This window comes from Megalobrama amblycephala, linkage group LG8 (genome assembly GCF_018812025.1).
Source record: "Megalobrama amblycephala isolate DHTTF-2021 linkage group LG8, ASM1881202v1, whole genome shotgun sequence".
NCBI classification, from domain to species: domain Eukaryota; kingdom Metazoa; phylum Chordata; class Actinopteri; order Cypriniformes; family Xenocyprididae; genus Megalobrama; species Megalobrama amblycephala.
Genome location: NC_063051.1, coordinates 1,935,001 through 1,953,951, shown reverse-complemented (window position 1 = coordinate 1,953,951; position 18,951 = coordinate 1,935,001). Strand labels below are relative to the sequence as shown.

Sequence of the window (18,951 nt, the reverse complement as noted above, 5' to 3'; positions counted from 1 at the left end):
GTTTATGGCATTTGTCGGGTTTGCGTTTTCAGAGCGTGTCAGAAGAATGGGAAACGGCAGCTTTTTGCTCCAAAAAGATGTGCGATTAATCAATATAAAGCAAAAGATATTTGCATCAACTCGGGGATTACATTTGTAGCGGAAATGCTTTATGGAACTATTAATATCTTTTATTTTCTTTCCCTCCATCGCAGTTCAAAGAGCGTAATAGAATGCATTTCCTGCAAGGAATATTACACCGATGATTGATGGAACTGGAGAAAACGGGGAAAACATTGGGCTGTTCAATAGGCCCTGCGAAATCTGGCCTCGCACAAAACATGAGCGAGAGAGAGAGAGAGAGAGAGAGAGAGGGAACGAGAGAACCCCCCTGGTTTTTAAACAGCTTTCTTTTCACCTTTGCGATTATTTATTTTCAAATAGTCCTTCAGGGTAATGTACCATTTTCTTATTTCACACCGCTATTTCCCATAAATGAGGGGAAGGCGCGATAAATCAAGAGGGAAACATAGACTTGCGCAAAAGCTGCGAGAGCGCTAAAGATTTATGTAACACATTCATGTTTTCCACTTCTTCTTTTTAGTGCTGCACTGTGAAAGCCTGCCTAATAAAAGCCCCTATTAATATTTCCTGTTGCCTAGCAACCGCAGGCAGCAAGTAATAGCATTCCGTGGAAAAATAGATGACCGGGCCGATAAGGAAAAATTCAATTCTTTTATTATCTCTAGGGAGAAGGTGCCTTATTTCCTTCTGCGCAATATGATATGAGAGCAGGCTTGTATATTAAGAAATGTTTTAAAGAAATAGAAGTTATTTTCCAATTTCATTATATCAGAAATATGGAAGAAGAAAAGGCAGGAAAAAAAAAGCAGATGATCTGCTTCTTTTTTGTCTCCTTCTCTCTAATAAAGTCCATTAGGCTTTGGATTGTGCTAATCAAGGCGTCATTTACAGATTTAATTTGATTCTTTTGAATTTTCAATCACGTTCCCCTGGAAATATGAGACTTTATGCTGTGTCACACATTCATATAGTATATATATACATTCATATATGTGTGTGTGTGTGTGTGTGTGTGTGTACATATACGTTATATATGTATGCTATATATACATACATATACATATAGGTGTATATATGTACAGTATGTATGTATATGTGTGTGTGCATGTGTATATATGTATACATATATACAGTATATCTGTTATATAGTATATCTTTTGCAGTGCATTTATTATATATGTTATATGTATGATATTAGTCACACTTTAGATTAGGGTCCAATTCTCTCTATTAACTTTTGTCTCAATAAACTCCTAATTAGTGCTTATTAATAGTTTATAAGGTATTAAGTTTATGATTAAGGGATGTGGAATATGGTCATGCAGACTAAGGCATTAATATGTGCTTTATAAGTACTAATAAACAGCCAATATTCTAGTAATATGCATGATAATAAGCAACTAGTTAATAGTGAGAATTGGACCCTAAACTAAAGTGTTACTGATATATTATATACAAAATTTCACCATTTACTTTAGTGATGCTGATGCTATTTTTAATGTCAGATATGAGAAGTTTTATGCCACAGTCATTGTCCTTGTGATTGTTTTGTTCTTGTTTAGTCATCGTCGTCTTATTGTTTACTGGAAAAAGAGCAGCATTATTGGGAAGGACATTAGTTGTTGCTTGGAAACTAAGTGATTTGATTTGAAGTCAGCATATCTATAGTATATCCATAATGTCCTTATCGGAGCGAGAGGGAAACAGGAGGAGACACAGGAGAGGAGAAACACAGAGGTGTCTGTCTGATACAGCAGGAACCACGGCAGATAAAGGCCTGTTTTATGTATCTCATTTTGTCACTGGCTTCTATATCTTATCAAAGCATGAAATCGCGTCCGTATTCCTGCGCATGTATCTGGACGCGCATCAGCTGACTGCGGCTCAGAGGAGGACGTGCTCAGATGTTGGTCATGTTTTATTTGTGTAACACGTCTCAAATGTTTCTCCTGAAATAAGGGGATACTAAAAGAGACTCAAGTGAGTCAATAAGTGTCATACAGTGAAAGTATAGATCTGAAAAATGATGTGGATATGGAGCAGGGTTATTAAACTAAAACCATAAAAAAAAACATTTTAGTTGCTGGAAATAAAATAAATGTTAAATAAATAAATAAAATAAAGTAAAATATGAATAAACTTAAACTTATTTTATTTCAGCTATATATGTATATATATGTATATATATATATATATATATATATATATATATATATATATATATATATATATATATATCTTTTTTAATTATATATGAATGTATGATGTATTTTATAAAAAAAATCCAAAAGTAATTTTGTCATTTTTATTGTTTTTATTTTGTTGTTGTTTAGAGAATAAAACTAAAGCTAAAACCATAAAAAACACATTTTTGTTACTGAAAATATATGATAATATATATAATATATAATAATATATATATTTATTATATTATATATAATAATATATATAATATATAATATATATAAGTTAAAATTTAAAAGTTAAAAATTAAAAGTATTTCTTGTGTAAATTGCACATCTTTTCCAGAACATTTATTATATAATATATCCATTTATATATTTTATACATATTTTTTCCAAAAGTATGCTGTTTTATGTCAGTCATTTTACATATTGTTTTGTAAACTAAAGCTAAAACCATAAAAAACACATTTTTGTTACTGAAAATAAGTGTTTACTGAAATAAAGTAAAATATTAAGAAATGTAAACTTTCTTGCAAACTTGAAAACTTTTAAATGTTCAGATTTTATATATATATATATATATATATATATATATATATATAAAATTATGCTTTTGATATATATATATATATAATTATGACTTTTGATATATATATATATATATATATATATATATATATATATATATATTATGCTTTTGATATATATATATAATTATGACTTTTGATATATATATATATATATATATATATATATATATATATATATATATATATATATATATATAATTATGACTTTTGATATATATAAAATAAAGAATTGCACATCTTTTGCAAAGCATTTATTATGTATAATATATGAATGTATATTTTATACAAAATTTTTCCAAAAGTATGCTGTTTATGTCTATATATAATATATAATAATAAATAAATACATTTATAATAAATAAGTAATTATATAATAATAAAAAGTACAAAAGCACACAATAAAATCACTGATACTTTAATAAAAAATTACAATAAAAATGGAAAAAAAAAAAAAAAAACTCTGATAACTATAATTGACAGATATAACAACTATAACTAAAGGTCTGATCATTTGCTCTACTTAAAATCTGTCTTTTGATTCCAGGCACATCTGAGCACAGTTTGAGACTCACTGCTGTGTCAGAAACATTTGAGATATTAATAAAGAGCTGTAATGCTGTAGTTTAGCATGGGTCTGTTTAGTTGGAGTCAGTTGTTCTCGTCACTTTTACAAGTTAACAGCGTCTCCAGCTCAGATATATTAAACATAAAGCGCTGTGCAGACGGATTTGAGCTGGCAGGGGTTTGGAAAGCCGCTCCGCTGTCACCAACACGTGCCGAGCATGTGTGAAGAGTTAACGCACTTACTAATCATCCCTAAATGAACCTAATTGTTGCTGCGGCACCCCGCTGAGTGTGTGTGTGTGTGTGTGAGTGTGTGTGTGTGCATGGCTTCTGACTGCAGGCTTCTTTTCTCATTAGATGTAGTAGAAATGTTCTGTCTTTCTGCCTGTTCCATGTGTTGATACGGCCGTCTCTCTTCTTCCAAAGCCATTTCGGAGCTGTCATGTCAAACTCCGCTTGCCGACTTCAGCCGAAACAAGGAGGGAAGGAGATGAGGCTGGGAAATATATACGCTCTGTTCCAAAACCTAGTGAGCTGACTTGCTGTCTGCTGTCTAAATAGGCAGCTGCCTGCCAAGGGGCCGTTTGCATATTGTTTTTAATTGTTGTCTTAGGCCTTTGCATCAGGTCTTGCTTATGTTCAGAATTGAATACTAGCTTAGTGCATACTACACAGTATGCATACTGTTTTTTTTTAAATAGTAGGCATTATTCCATGATGAACATTTTGAACAATATGATATATAGTTGTCATGTGACCTCCGGTTATCAACTTGAAAATTTAAAAATTAAAGTATTATTTTCTATTTATTTTACATTTTAATAATTAAAAAAATACTTTTGGCGTTAAAAGTTAAGTTTAGATTTAAATTTACTTTTAATTTACACTTACAATTTTACAATTTTCTAAATTAATTACATTCAAATTTTACATTTTAACTATAATATTTTTTTTTTAAAAACACTTTTATATATATATATATATATATATATATATATATATATATATACATAAAATACCAGTGTAATTTTAAGATAATTTATATACTATTTTAGTATTTATTCATATTTTGCATTAGTTTTTATTTTATATATTTTATTTTATTTTTAATCTTCATTTTAGTTTAAGTTTTAGTAATTTTATTGTGTTTTGTCATTGTTATTATTATTAATATTAATATTTCTTTAGATTAATTTTATTAGTTTTTTATTTTTAGTTTTAGAAATTGTAGTACTTATTTCAGTTGCCAAGGCAATAAGTTTGTTTTTCATGTAATATTTTGTTTATTTCAGCTATATTTCAATTTACAAAAATGATTTAATAATTTTAACTTTAGTTAACATTAACAACACTGCAAGTAACTATTTAACTATTTTGATGGATTCTTTCAATACTGAATGAAATATAAACACGTTTATGATCAGCAGTTTTCTCGTGTTTTGTGCAGTGCATTCTGGGATTGGGTTGCATGTGATGCTGCTTTAGATTTTGTCCAGAAGAAGCTCACAGCAGCGCTGTTTTAGATCAGCCGTCATGTCGAGAGCGCTGCTATGATCTGTCCTTAAATACGTTCTGACTTCATTTTCATTGTACAATAAGCCAGAAATGGTATATCACAATATCAGCAGTGTAATTGCAGTGAGACGGAGGCTGTATTGTGTCCCGCTGAGACAGTAAACCGCTGACCGTCCTATAAGCTTACAGTGTTTATATTGTTAGCCTCATTACACACACACACACACACACACACACACAGATAACATGACATGCAACTAAGCATCTCTGCTAAAGCCTTTGTTTGTTAGCTTGTTCATCTTGTTTATTTTTCCTCCCATCTTAGTCACATTCTAAAGACGTTTTGAGCGAAACTGTATTGCCGCGTGAAACGCTGAAGCTTATTAAATGCATGAAAGTGAATGTGTTGTTTTGGCCCCGTCTGTTTCAGATGAACACATGCACACACACACACGCGCACGTCGTGACGGTAATGAACACGTAGAAGACCCTGCTAGTCTTTTAGAGGCGAAATGCTTCTTGCTCGATCTCTCGCCGCTCCCCTCAGATTTACATCCGAGTTAATTGAATTGGAATATAATGCAATAAAACTGTCCCAGCCATGAAATAAAGGTCCAATCAAATTATTTCAATTGTTGCCTCCAGTCTCCTCCTCCCATAACATTAGGTCCTCATGAAAACTGAATTGGATTTTTGTGGTTTTTAGTCCATTCAAAGATGAGATCTCTGACTTCAGATCATGGCAATGCTATCAGCATGTTTGATTGATTGTCAACAGTCAAAATAACCAAACTGCAGAGGAAAAGTAGCATTTTTTTTATCATTTGCATTTATTTTCTATAGGATCAGTTATGGTGTTTTCTTGCTAAACAGGTTTTATTTGACTAATTAATGCATTTTATTTGCTTAATAGTAAGTGTTCATCATTAAGTATGTAAATCTCTGAGGTTGCCTGAATGTTTGCATAAAATCATATCAGCTTAAGTGCAAAATTTGAATTTTTGTTTTAGTTGGAAATTCTGACATTCCAATGCAGCATTTGCTAAAAAGTAACAAAAATAATGTCAAAAGTTGCAGTAGAATGTTACTAAATATTCTATTTCAATTAAATCCTGTTCTTCAGAACTTCCTAAGAATCCTGGAGAAAAAAAATGTATCAGTTTACCACAAAAATCTGAATCAGCACAACTGTTTTCAACGTTGACAATAATCAGAAATTATCTTAGAATGATTTCTGAAGGATCATGTGACACTGAAGACTGGAGTAATGATGCTGAAAATTCAGCTTTGATCACAGGAATAAATTACATTTTACAATATATTCACAAAGAAAACAGCTATTTTAAATCATAATAATATTTCACAATTTTTACTGTATATTTGATAAAATAAATGCAGCGTATAAGAATGATTTCTGAAGGATCATGTGACTGAAGATGCTGAAAATTCAGCTTTGATCACAGAAATAAATTACATTTTACTATATATTCACATAGAAAACAGCTGTTTTAAGTTGAATAATATTTCACAATTTTTACTGTATTTTTGATCAAATAAATGCAGCATATTAGAATGATTTCTGAAGGATCATGTGACGCTGAAAATTCATCTTTAATCAAAGGAATAAATTACACTTTACTATATATTCACATAAAAAACAACTGTTATAAATTGAATAATATTTCACAATTTTTACTGTATTTTTGATCAAATAAATGCAGCATATTATAATGATTTCTGAAGGATCATGTGACTGAAGATGCTGAAAATTCATCTTTAATCAAAGGAATAAATTACACTTTACTATATATTCACATAGAAAACAGCTATTTTAAATCGTAATACTATTTCACATTTTTTACTGTATTTTTGATCAAATAAATGCAGCCTTGGTGAGCATAAAAGACAAAAAAAAAAAAAAAAGTCCAAACTTTTGAACAGTGCTATACATTGACACAGGAAATAAAACTCTTTTGTTTTTTTTTGTTTTTTTAAATCATAAAATGTTTCATTTAGGTTTCAGCTCAGGAAAACCAATAAAAGTAGAGTCAGTCGTCGAGGAGTACAGCGCTATAAATCGATTGTGAAAGCAGCTCAGAGAGAGTCTGATGAGAAATGTTTTGAGATCTGACCGCAAATCTGTGTAAATGTGATAATTGTGCTTACACTTCATGAATGAGGCATGGAAAGCCCGTGCTGATCTGTGACTGTGGCTGAGCGTGTTGTGAATGGAGCAGCCGGCCTGCCGCTCTGTGATGTGGTGCGTTGAGGTTTAGTTCAGCTTGGAGTTCAAAGACCAGCGCTTTGTAACCGTCTTTCGTTTACACGTCGAGGAGCTCTCGGGGCTCTCAGAGATGAATCTCACACGTCTTCAGGGAGGACAGGTTGCGTTTGCTTACAGATTTAACCAGCGCTTGATTTATAAATTGGCCGCCTTATTAGCACCCGGAGCGGCGTTATAAATGACCCCCGCGGGCACGGCACGAGAGATGCAGCGAACGAGCAAGAGGGAGCCTGGTTTTCATGTTCTGCCCTCGAGGCGAACAAGGAGTCGCGGCGAGGGCAGAGCTCGATGAGATTCCCCCCGCCCGCGCCGCCGTGTTTACGGCTCGAGCGCGAGAGATCAGTCTCCGGCGCTCGGCTAATTAAAGCTGCCATGGCCGCGAGCCTGCCGGGATAATGTTCTATTATTATAGTCATTTGTTTCAATTAACCGCTCTGTGATTTTACAATAGCAACTGTGAACCTGCGTGGAGTGAGCCATCACTCCCAACAAGATGTCTCCAATCAGAGGCAGCGGGAGAGAGGGAGATCGCTTACCCATCATGCCTTGTGCTTCAGGACTCGTTTCACACCGGACATCAGAATCACATACAATGTGAAATGCATTCAGATCATGCACGTATTGTGCAATGGTGAAGAAATTATTTTCACACAGAAATTGCTTGTGAATTTCACAGATAAAAGCATGAAATTTTAGTGTGTTTGATGATTTTATTTTATAGGTTTGACTGGACACATGACCTTTAACAGCTTAAGATATGACAAGTGTTTCTCCTTCCCTTAGTCTAATTTGGTTAGTTGCATTGTATTGTTTGCACTTGTGTGTCCCATTTTAGGGTTGTGACCCACTAGTTGAGCACCAGTGGCCTAGATTCTCTCTCTTCGGCTGTGTTCAGGATATTACTATTTATGCATAATCCAATATAGTCCACTATGAGTCAGAAACATCGCAGCAGGTATTACTTACGATTCATTTGATGCACTAAATGGATGGTCAAGTTGGGCGCATTGCATTGTGGGATACAGTATACAGTGTGCTCATTGTGGCAAATTAAGTAGGCCATACGCATGCATACTGCAGAAGTGTCTATTCTGAACACATCCGTACTTTAACATTGCCTAATGTAACTGTGAGTTATTATGTGGCCTGAACAATTGTCACACGAAGCTACAGTATGATAATTCTGGTGCATTCACTTTCTTGTAGCAGTAATTTATGTCACGTAGGTTATGCTGATAATGCATGATAATTCATGTAAAATACTGTACAACTTTCTGGATCGTATTACATTTTCTACAGATTGCACTTGTCAATCATTAAAAGTCACATGACACATGCAGAAACAGGTTGGACATTAGATGATCTACTGTATTCAGTGGCAGCATAGAGTATGCATATATGACCTCAGATTCATTACAAGCATCTCTTTAGCCTTTTCTGAGGTCCGATCGCAGATGCAGAGAATCTCAGACAATAGCGTTCAGATATCGCACACGCTCAATGCGAAGCTCATAATTGGATGGCGGTTGTTATTTGGAGTCTGTTTGGCTGTGATGAACAGCGAGTACAAAGAACTCAAGACACAACAGAAGAACAGGAAATGAAGTTTCCTAACACAGAGTCTCTGCTAAATGAACAGAACGTTCTGTGATTTGGTGGGTGTGGAACGTGTCTTAAATGCTTTCCGCTGCAAAAAATATTTTTCATAATCAGTAATGTGTTGTTTTCCAGTCACATTAGATATTGAGTCTTGCTGCCAGAGAAATTGAACAAAATTAAGTGGTTTGCTAAAATGGTGACACAAACAAACTTAACCATGTAAAGCTTGAAGTATGAAATAATAAATAATAGTCATTTTTTGAAATGGAAAAAAAATTAATTTGTTCATATTTTATGCACCAGGCTTTTTAATGACTCATATAGTATGATATAGTGAGAATATGGAGGAATAAACAGCTCAATTTTATTCAGAGGCTCAAACTGAGCAAAAAATACTTTATTTGATAGCATATATAACATTTATTTTATATAACTTGGATAATTTGGAGATTCATCTGGTTGTGTTGAAATACATAACTGAGTATCATTGGGATAACAGTAGAAACTAATTCCATGTTTTCTTATAATAAGTGGCAGCATATATTTTGAAAACAAAAGAGGGCCTAACACAGATCCCTGTGGCACTCCATAATTTACTGACATTATCTTAGATTTTTCCCCGTTTAAATAGACAAAATGTTGTGATTGTGTGTGAAAATGTGATTTATTTATAATTCTGATGCTTGTAATGTAAATAAATGTATAGCAGATACTTACATTAAATGCATATCAATATCTGCAAAAAAAAACAATCTTTTGCATAGTCAGTATTTTTTTCAGTGTTGTTTTCCAGTTACATTTGCTAAAGTGGTGAGAAAAACAAACTTAACCATGTAAAGCCTGACAAATGAAATAATAGTCATTTTTTGAAATGGAACCGTTTATTGAAACTTAAGACAAAATTTAATAATTTGCATATTTGTTTTGTATTATATGTTATGCACTAGGCTTTTAATGCCTCGTATAGTATGATATAGTGAGAATATGTAAGAACTAGTTTTAGTTTTATTCAGAGGCTCAAACTTAGCAAAAAGCGTATATAACATTTATTTTTATATGAATTGGATAATTTGGTGATTTTTGGAGATTGCGATCTGGTCTTGTTGAAATATATAACTGAGTATCATCTGCGTAACAGTGGAAACTAATTCCATGTTTTCTTATAATATTACCAAGTGGCAGCATATAATATATATATATATATATTATATAATATATAGTATATATATATTGAAAACAACAGAGGGCCTAACACAGATCCTTGTGGTACTCCATAATTTACTGACATTATCTTAGATTTTTCTGTTTAAATAGACAAAATATTGTGATTGTGTGTGAAAATATGTGATTTATTTATATGGATGAAAAGTAAGATGAAATTCTGATGCTTGTAAAGTAAACAAGATTTGGAACAAGAAAATTATTTGCTAAAGTGGTAAGAAAAACAAACTTAACCATGTAAAGCCTGAAATATAAAATAATAGCAATTTTTTAATGGAACCGTTTATTGAACCTTAAACCAAAATTAAAAAAATATATATATTGCATATTTGTTAAGTATCATATTTTATGCATCAGGCTTTTATGGCTCATATAGTATGATATAACGAGAATATGGAGGAATAAACAGCTCAATTTTATTCAGAGGCTCAAACTGAGCAAAAATATTCAATTCACATTTATTTGATAGCGTATATAACATTTATTTTATATAACTTGGATAATTTTGAGATTCATCTGGTCATGTTGAAATATATAACTCATCGGCATAACAGTGGAAACTAATTCCATGTTTTCTTATAATATTACCAAGTGGCAGCATATATATATATATATATATATATATATATTGAAAACAACAGAGGGCCTAACACAGATCCCTGTGGCACTCCATAATTTACTGACATTACCTTAGATTTTTCCGTTTAAATAGACAAAATGTTATGATTGTATGTAAAAATATGTGATTTATTTATATGGACGAAAAGTAAGATGAAATTCTGATGCTTGTAAAGTAAACAAGATTTGGAACAAGAAAATTATTTGCTAAAGTGGTAAGAAAAACAAACTTAACCATGTAAAACCTGAAATATAAAATAATTTTTTTATAACATTTTTTTAAATGGAACCGTTTATTGAACCTTAAACCAAAATTAAAATAAAATATATTGCATATTTGTTAAGTATCATATTTTATGCATCAGGCTTTTATGGCTCATATAGTATGATATAATGAGAATATGGAGGAATAAACAGCTCAATTTTATTCATCTGGTCATGCTGAAATATATAACTGAGTATCATCGGCATAACAGTGGAAACTAATTCCATGTTTTCTTATAATATTACCAAGTGGCAGCATATATATATATATATATATATATATATATATATATATATATATATATATATATATTGAAAACAACAGAGGGCCTAACACAGATCCCTGTGGCACTCCATAATTTACTGACATTATCTTAGATTTTTTCCCCGTTGATACTCATGATATTTCTAAAAAATGATGTCTGGATAATCAAGTAAACCTCAGATGAAATATTACTAACAATATCAAAGTTATTCTTATGTTTACTTGATAAAAATCAGTGCAGATTTCACAGCAAAAAGACACGTGAAGCACAAGCTAAAGGAGGACGTTTGTACAATTATACTAAAAGGCTTTTACTTGCTAAAAAAGTCTAAACTATCAATCAGACGACAGAAGGACTGTAGTAGATTGTGTGCGACAGGTTCTTCAGCACAGGTTTGATCATGTTGATCATTTAGAAATTCATATGCATGTACTGTAAATCAGTCCTATGAACATGATATCACCCAGTCTGAGCAGTAACCCAGACACCATCCCCCTATCAAGGTTTATACTATTTAGTAATTAGCATACAGTACCTATGGCAACCACTAACCTTTGTGAGACTGTTTCATGATGTTTGTACAGCCATCCAGCCTGCTTTATATAGCCTGAACCCATGACTATTAGAGAGAGCAGCTCTCTCGCTCTCAGGTTTTCTTTTTCACTCTCCCTTATTGATCAACCTCTCTCTTTCTGTCTCTCTCAAACGCTGTCTCTCTGCAAACAGACAGCATTAAAAACAAATATTCAATATGTCATCTAAATGTGCAGTAAGCAGGCAGCAGACAATATATTGTTTGTTTAACGATTCACGGCGACTGCTTTGTCTAAATTGACAGTAAAGAGAGAAGTCGTTTGCTGAAGGTGCACGTCTTTATTCTTTTGATTATAACCGTGACTCCAAATAAATTGAAAGCAAATGTGGTTTGGAATAACAGGGCCGGGCACGCTCTCACAAAACACTCGCTCGTTTGCCGATTTCGTTCGCTTAGAAATTGCTTATTTAATGTGAAATATGAGAGCAATGGCTTTAGAAAATAAGAAAAGTCTAATGTTAAAATAAGAGATGAAACGATACAGTAGACTCTGTTCAAAGGACAATAGATATTGATGAAAACATCTCCTTCCATGCATGTTTTTTAACATATCTTTCTTTAGGTCTGTATTTGATCAATGTGTATTTGTTGTTATAATAATGCTGTTATTCTTCTGTTGATCTTGCTAGTACAGCACTGGTCGCCATCCGGCGTTTCTAAATGTAATGTAATGCATTGACTAACAATTAATAAAAATACAACTGTCTATTGATAGTTCATGTTAGCTCAGGTCCTAGTTGATGTATTAGTTGAAATTAACATTAACTAAGATTAATAAATGCCTCAAGGCCCGTTCACACCAAGGATGATAACGATAAAACTATAACTATAACGATAACGATAACATCACAAAGAAACAATATCGTTGGAATCACTTTCAGAACGTATTTTTCCAGCTGATGAGCGATAAAAACATTGACAGCCAATCAGAATCCATCCTGAACAGGAAACAGAACCTTATTGTAAAGTGTTACCAGTAAACGTAACTAAAAATGCTTTATTTTGATGTTATTTTTAAGCTAATACTCTAGAAACGAAACTCTAAAGACATCTATGTTAGAGCTGTTCAATTAATCATTAAAATAGCGCGATCTCGACTCAAACGCTCACATGATCTCATTCCAAAACGACAACGATTCGCCCATTTATTAAACCTTTGACAAACTCAAAGCGAACATTCAGATCTGTATTTTGAGCCAGAGAGAGCTGTTATTATGTATAGGTATGAAACAGCTTCACAAATACTCTTTTCAACCACACAGTATCATTATTTCTGTGTTACAAATATTCAAATTATCACAGAAGTACTGGGATAAAAGTTTATAGTTCGGATATAAACACTGATGAGCAAAATAGAGCAAATCACCTTTTGAAAGTAACTTCAAATAACGATTGCATCAATTACATTGTTACACCAGTAGGTGGCGACAAGTGACTGTTAAACAAAGTAGTCATTGAATCATTCATTCAATAGATTTGTTTAAAAAAAACGCTGATTCATCCAGTAATGAAACAAGTGAAGTCTTTAATGAGTGAGTCATTGAATAATTCACTCAATCCTTTTTTTTTTTTTTAAATAGGAATTCATTCAGAGTATTTAAACATTTTAAATAATAGACTGCAGCAAGTAACATTTTGTCAGAACCTCTAGTAAATTGCATGTTAATTTGTTTAGTTTGTGGAAGAATTGAAGCAAAAAAAATCATGATTCTCAATTCATCCAGAATCACGCAGCTCTAATCTATGCAAATTTTGTTGAGCTTTCCTGAGAAGTTGATCTGGTTGTGTATTTGGCAGGTCCCTAAATAGTAAAGAAAGAGAGATAAAACACAGTAAATCAGAGGTTTTTGTGTGCATTCATTCACTGTATTCTCATTTAATTTTTTTTGCACTGCTTTTTTTCAGCAAGAAATGGCCCAGTAATTCGAGTCAACACTATTGAAATGATATTCAGAATTTCAAACGGGACGAGGGCGCTGCAATGATGCTTTGGAAACAAATACCATAAATTATTCAGCGAGCGAGAGAGAGAATAGACTATGATAGATTGGTGGTTTTCGCGGCTGACTGCGGAGTCGTCCCGGTACCTTTTGTCCCAACAAAGGTTCCAATCACAGAATTCGGCCGTAATATGAAAATTCACTCGGTGAGCCCGTTGGCTCTCTCTCTCTCTCTCTCTCTCTTGTCTTTTGTGTGTTCTGCGCCCAGATTAAAGAACAGGGTGATGCTCTTGGCCGGCAGCAGTTGCTATGGAAATGGGGTTGCCGTCGCTATGATAGGCCATTCATGTTTGATTAATTGGTTTTTCAATGCTTCTTGGTTTGTGAAAGCCCTTAAAGAGCAACTCCACGGAAAATGGAAAATTAATGGATTCTCTCTCCCTCTCTCTCCAACATTAAAGCTATTTCGCTGCATTTGAAAATTGAACTAATGGTGTTGCTGAAATTTGATTTGAGGTTGGAGGTTGTGTTTGGGCTGCTTTTGGAGGGGCTGTTGAGTATTCGAGATCTGAAACGTCTAAATGAGGAAAGCCTTTGTTTCAGGTCTGCTTTTGTACCGACACATAGTAGGATGTCCTGTAGTTTCCAGGCTAATTCAACAACCCCTGCGATTGTGGACTTGATGCATTTTTCTTGCTCTTTCATTTTAAATTTCATCTATTAGCAAGTCTTGAGAGGTTAATTAGCACTATTACAAGCTCTCGCTAAGATCACAGCCGTTACGGTAATGTTTACTCTGCCCAGACCTTCATGAATCATTTTAAAAGCGCACAGTTGATATGTAATGTTTAATTCAGCTCAACTCGTGAATGTTGCATGGAGCTAATAAGTGCTAGTTCATCAACTTTCTCTATTTCTCTTTCTTTTTGATTTGTGACTGGCTAAGTATTCCTATTTATGTGTAAATGAATACATCCGTTCGCAGTCCTGCCGTCGACATCCGCTCACATCTCCTGATGAGATGCCTTTTGAAGAGCAGCGATGGAAATGAAATATGGTGAAATATTAAAATACGGATGCTCAGTTTGAGAGGATTCAGTGATTTGAGTTTAACTAACTTAATTTAGCAATGCCAGGCTTCATCTTGCGTATCTTTTTTATATGGTATAAATGTATCAGCGCATGTAAAATAAAGAGTGCATGGTATTTTCAGTCTTATTAACTAAACAAACGCAATCAAGTTTAACCAGGAGCGAAATGCACTAAAATATTGATTGCATTTCGGCCACAATTCACTCTTCCTGTATATGCATTACTGTGCGTATGGTTATTTACTTAAATGTTTATGCATATATGATGAACGTCTTATGTGGTGAATTCTCACTGTTGTTTTTAAGTGTCAAGTCATTATTGTGGTTGCTTTGGGATTCTTCCGGGTTGAGCACCAATGGCGTTGTGGCTTTCTGAAGTAGCTTTGAAATTCATGCTGAGAGAAGTGCGGTTGATGACTTACTGTAAATGACGCTTATCTATCTAGATCACTCTCTAATCTGTTTATGATACAAGTCAGGCTGAAACTATAAAGGACACTTTCAAAACCCCAGGGTTCAGTTGCATTGCAATTTTGCACAGCCTCGTATAGTACACGCTTGTGTGTGAACGTATATTTACGGCCTCCATGGTTAATGCATTGAGTTTTGTAGTGCTGAAGTCGTCATAGACTTAACTTACCTTAATCTTAACTAGCCACCGATAATCAGACGGCCACTTCAAAGGGTGAGGGAAGAAGCGATTATCTTTTTAAAGTGTCTCTGTAGAAGAACCGGCCTCAATTGGTTATTTCTTTTCAAAATTACTCGTAGTAAAGTCTGGTCTTCTTCTCTCACCCTAGATGCCGGCGTTTGCGGGGCAAGCGGGCAGTTATTACCCCCGCGCCCACCACAGCCCCATGCTAAACAGATCTGCCCGGATACTGCCCCACCCCATGAGCGCCCTGTCCCAGCTCAGCTCTCAGATTGGCCAAGGCTCCTTTACACACGGTTCCCCATCATCGTCAGGAAGTCAGTCAGCCACGCCCTCCCCCTCAAGCTCCGCCCAGGAAGAGGAAGCAAAGTACCACTCAAAGGTACATGAACGGTTTCCTCCAAAGCGCTGGCGTTGTACAGAGCGATCAGCATGAAATTGCACGTTGTTTAACAGTAGAATGCAGCGCCAACTCATGCATTTTCTCCTTAGAAAGACTTTACAATAACATGTGTTAATGCATTAGGTATCATAAACTAACAACGCATGCTCTTCTTTGTTAATTCATGTTTGCTCAAAATGAGCAATATTAATTTATACACCTTGAAATGTTAAAAATATATGCAGACATTAACTGAGATTAATGCATGCTGTAAAAGTGATTGTTAGTTCATTTTAGCGAATGCATTGACTTATTGTAAAGCGTTAGTGATGACTTCGATTTGTAGTCAGTGATTGTAAGATTTCCCCTGCCTTTTAAAAGTTTGGGGTCAGAAAATAATACTTTTATTCTGCACAAAAATGACAGTAAGCAAAATGTTACAAAAGAAATAAATGCTTTCTACTCATCAAAGAATCCTGAAAAATACAAAATATTGCACTTTCCACAAAAAATATTAGGCAGCATGACTCTTTCCAACATTGATAATAATCAGAAATCATCATATTAGAATGATTTCTGAAGGATCATGTGACACTGAAGACTGGAGTAATGATGCTGAAAATTCAGCTTTGATCACAGGAATAAATTACATTTTAAAATATATTCACATAGAAAACAGCTGATTTAAATTCTAAAAATATTTAACTATTTTACTGTATTTACTGTATTTTTATTAAATAAATGCACCCTTGGTGAGCAGAGGAGACATCTTTCAAAAACATTTAAATAAATCTTGCTCACCCACAAACTGTTGCACAGCCAACAATAAATAAATAAAAACACATTATTTTTTGGGCTACAGAATCATATATCATCAGTGAATGAGCTCAGAGCTCATGACAGGTCTGAAAGGTTTATACATTATCGAAAATAATTAATGGGATTTTTACTTCCGGAAGCCGTCTGTTGTGCGCTGTAAAGGAGCGTAAACAGCAGACGAGAGCTTTGAGAATAATTTCCCCTCTTTATTTAAAAGTAACTTCGGTGTGAACGTTTTTCCGTGTGTCTCAATAGTGTTTACAAATCTCTGCATTTTAACTTCGCATCTTGACGTCTTTTGTTCACTGTGATTTGCTGGCAAAAACATTACTCTGTTTTTTTTTTCTCTCTCTCTCTCTCTGCCTCTCTCTATCCTTCTTTTCATTTTCATTGTCCCAGAAAACCAATTACTCCTGCTTGTCCGTCATCCTCTCCTTTTATTGGAAGTGTCAGTTTGAATTTAATTTGAATGTTGCATGTAATGCGCAGGCAGCTCGAAATCCCTCATTATCGCAACGCTGCATGCTTAATTGGATTGGAGAATACAAAGAGTGAATTAACTTACATGATGTTTAAATTACATTGTTCTTCAGCGGGCTTATGGAAGAGTCCGGCCTAATGCAGCACAAAGTCCGGTGCAATTATACCTGGTCCGAGTAGATTTAAAGCAGCTCTGTTGCCAGTCAAAATAAGGAAGAAGTGTTTCAGTCAGCCGGTATTGTTGGTTCAATCCTGGTGGATTTTAATAATAATGCCGTCTGGACAAAGACAACAATTAGCACATTTCATTCCCATCGGTATTTCCTTCTCTGCTCTTTGATGCATACAAATGCACGCTAATGTATTTAAACTCTGTGACACTGACACAAACACATCCATCCTGTGTTTAATTTTCCTCTGGAATGTGCCGTGCATGTGTGTGTTTGTTTACGCTTAATTAAATTAAATGTATATAAATCTGAAGCATTTAGTGGCTGGATTCCAGTCTATTCCCAGAATGCATGTGCTGTTTTTACCTGGCGTGTGTGTCTGTGTGTAATTAACATATGCTATATATATATATATATATATATATATATATATATATATATATATATATATGCATGTGTTGTTGCACACATTAATTGAATCCAGGAGTCTTTAGTTTGGAAATATGCAGCTGTGCTCATTTAGGCGACTTGTATGTGGACAATACACATATGAGGCATGTTTTAATGTGGAGACAAGTATGCAAAAACACCACACTAGTGTATAAAACCTCTTCATCGTGTTACTGTAATGCACGCAAACTCGTTTTCACATCAAACACAAACTAAAACACAGAAAACACATTTGCATTGGCCACTAGCATTGACATAAACTTCATGAAAATCTTCTTCTGAGGTTTGTTATTGCCACAGTAACACGAGAACACATGTGAAGTATGAGGAGGTTGTGTACTGTACTACATACTCAACATATTCACTAGCCAAAAAAACAATTTGGACTGACAGCATGTTTGGACTTGATTCAAATAAAAAACTCAATCTGCATTTTCGACAGCTTTGGGACGCACATATGCTCCAGTCAAATCACATATGATTTTTTTTAGTATGAAATTTGATTAATTCATATTAAAAACATAATTTTGGACATGAAATACTTTATTTTCTGTGTTGATGTATTTCCTGTTGTAAGTTTGCAGAACAATTTATTGAACTAAAATTAAGATATGACCCTATTAACATCAACTTATTATATATATATATATATATATATATATATATCAGGGGTGGGGAACGTTGATCCTGGAGGGCCATTGTCCTGCAGAGTTTAGCTCCAACCCTAATTAAACACACCTGAAGTTGATCAAAATCTTCAGGATTACTAAAGTTACAGGCAGGTGAGTGTTTTTTCAGGGCTGGAGCGAAACTCTGCAGGACAATGGCCCTCCGGGATCAACGTTCCCCACCCCTGATATATATATATATATAATATTTATTTATTTTATTTTTTTCAAAGTCATACAGTGTATTTTCATATATATTTGTATCATTGAATAACATGATTTAATAATTATATATAATATATTAACATATTAATATATTATTATTATTAATATATATATTTATATAATATATATTATGTAATTATATATATATATATATATATATATATATATATATATATTATTAAAGCTATATATATATATATATATATATATAATAACTTGTAGTTAATTATATATATAACTTTGAATATTATAATTTAATAATGATATAATTTTGATATATATTAAATGTAATTATATTATAATGTAACT

The 18,951-nt window shown here is 33.5% G+C and overlaps 1 protein-coding gene across 1 annotated transcript in view; it reads left to right on the top strand.

Annotated features, from left to right (window-relative positions):
- Positions 1-18,951, top strand: part of tox2 (TOX high mobility group box family member 2) — a 139,699-nt gene that overhangs the window by 97,886 nt on the left and 22,862 nt on the right. Inside the window, 1 exon segment of the mRNA XM_048198639.1 lies at positions 15,597-15,830. Within this exon segment, the coding sequence (XP_048054596.1) occupies positions 15,597-15,830 (234 nt within the window).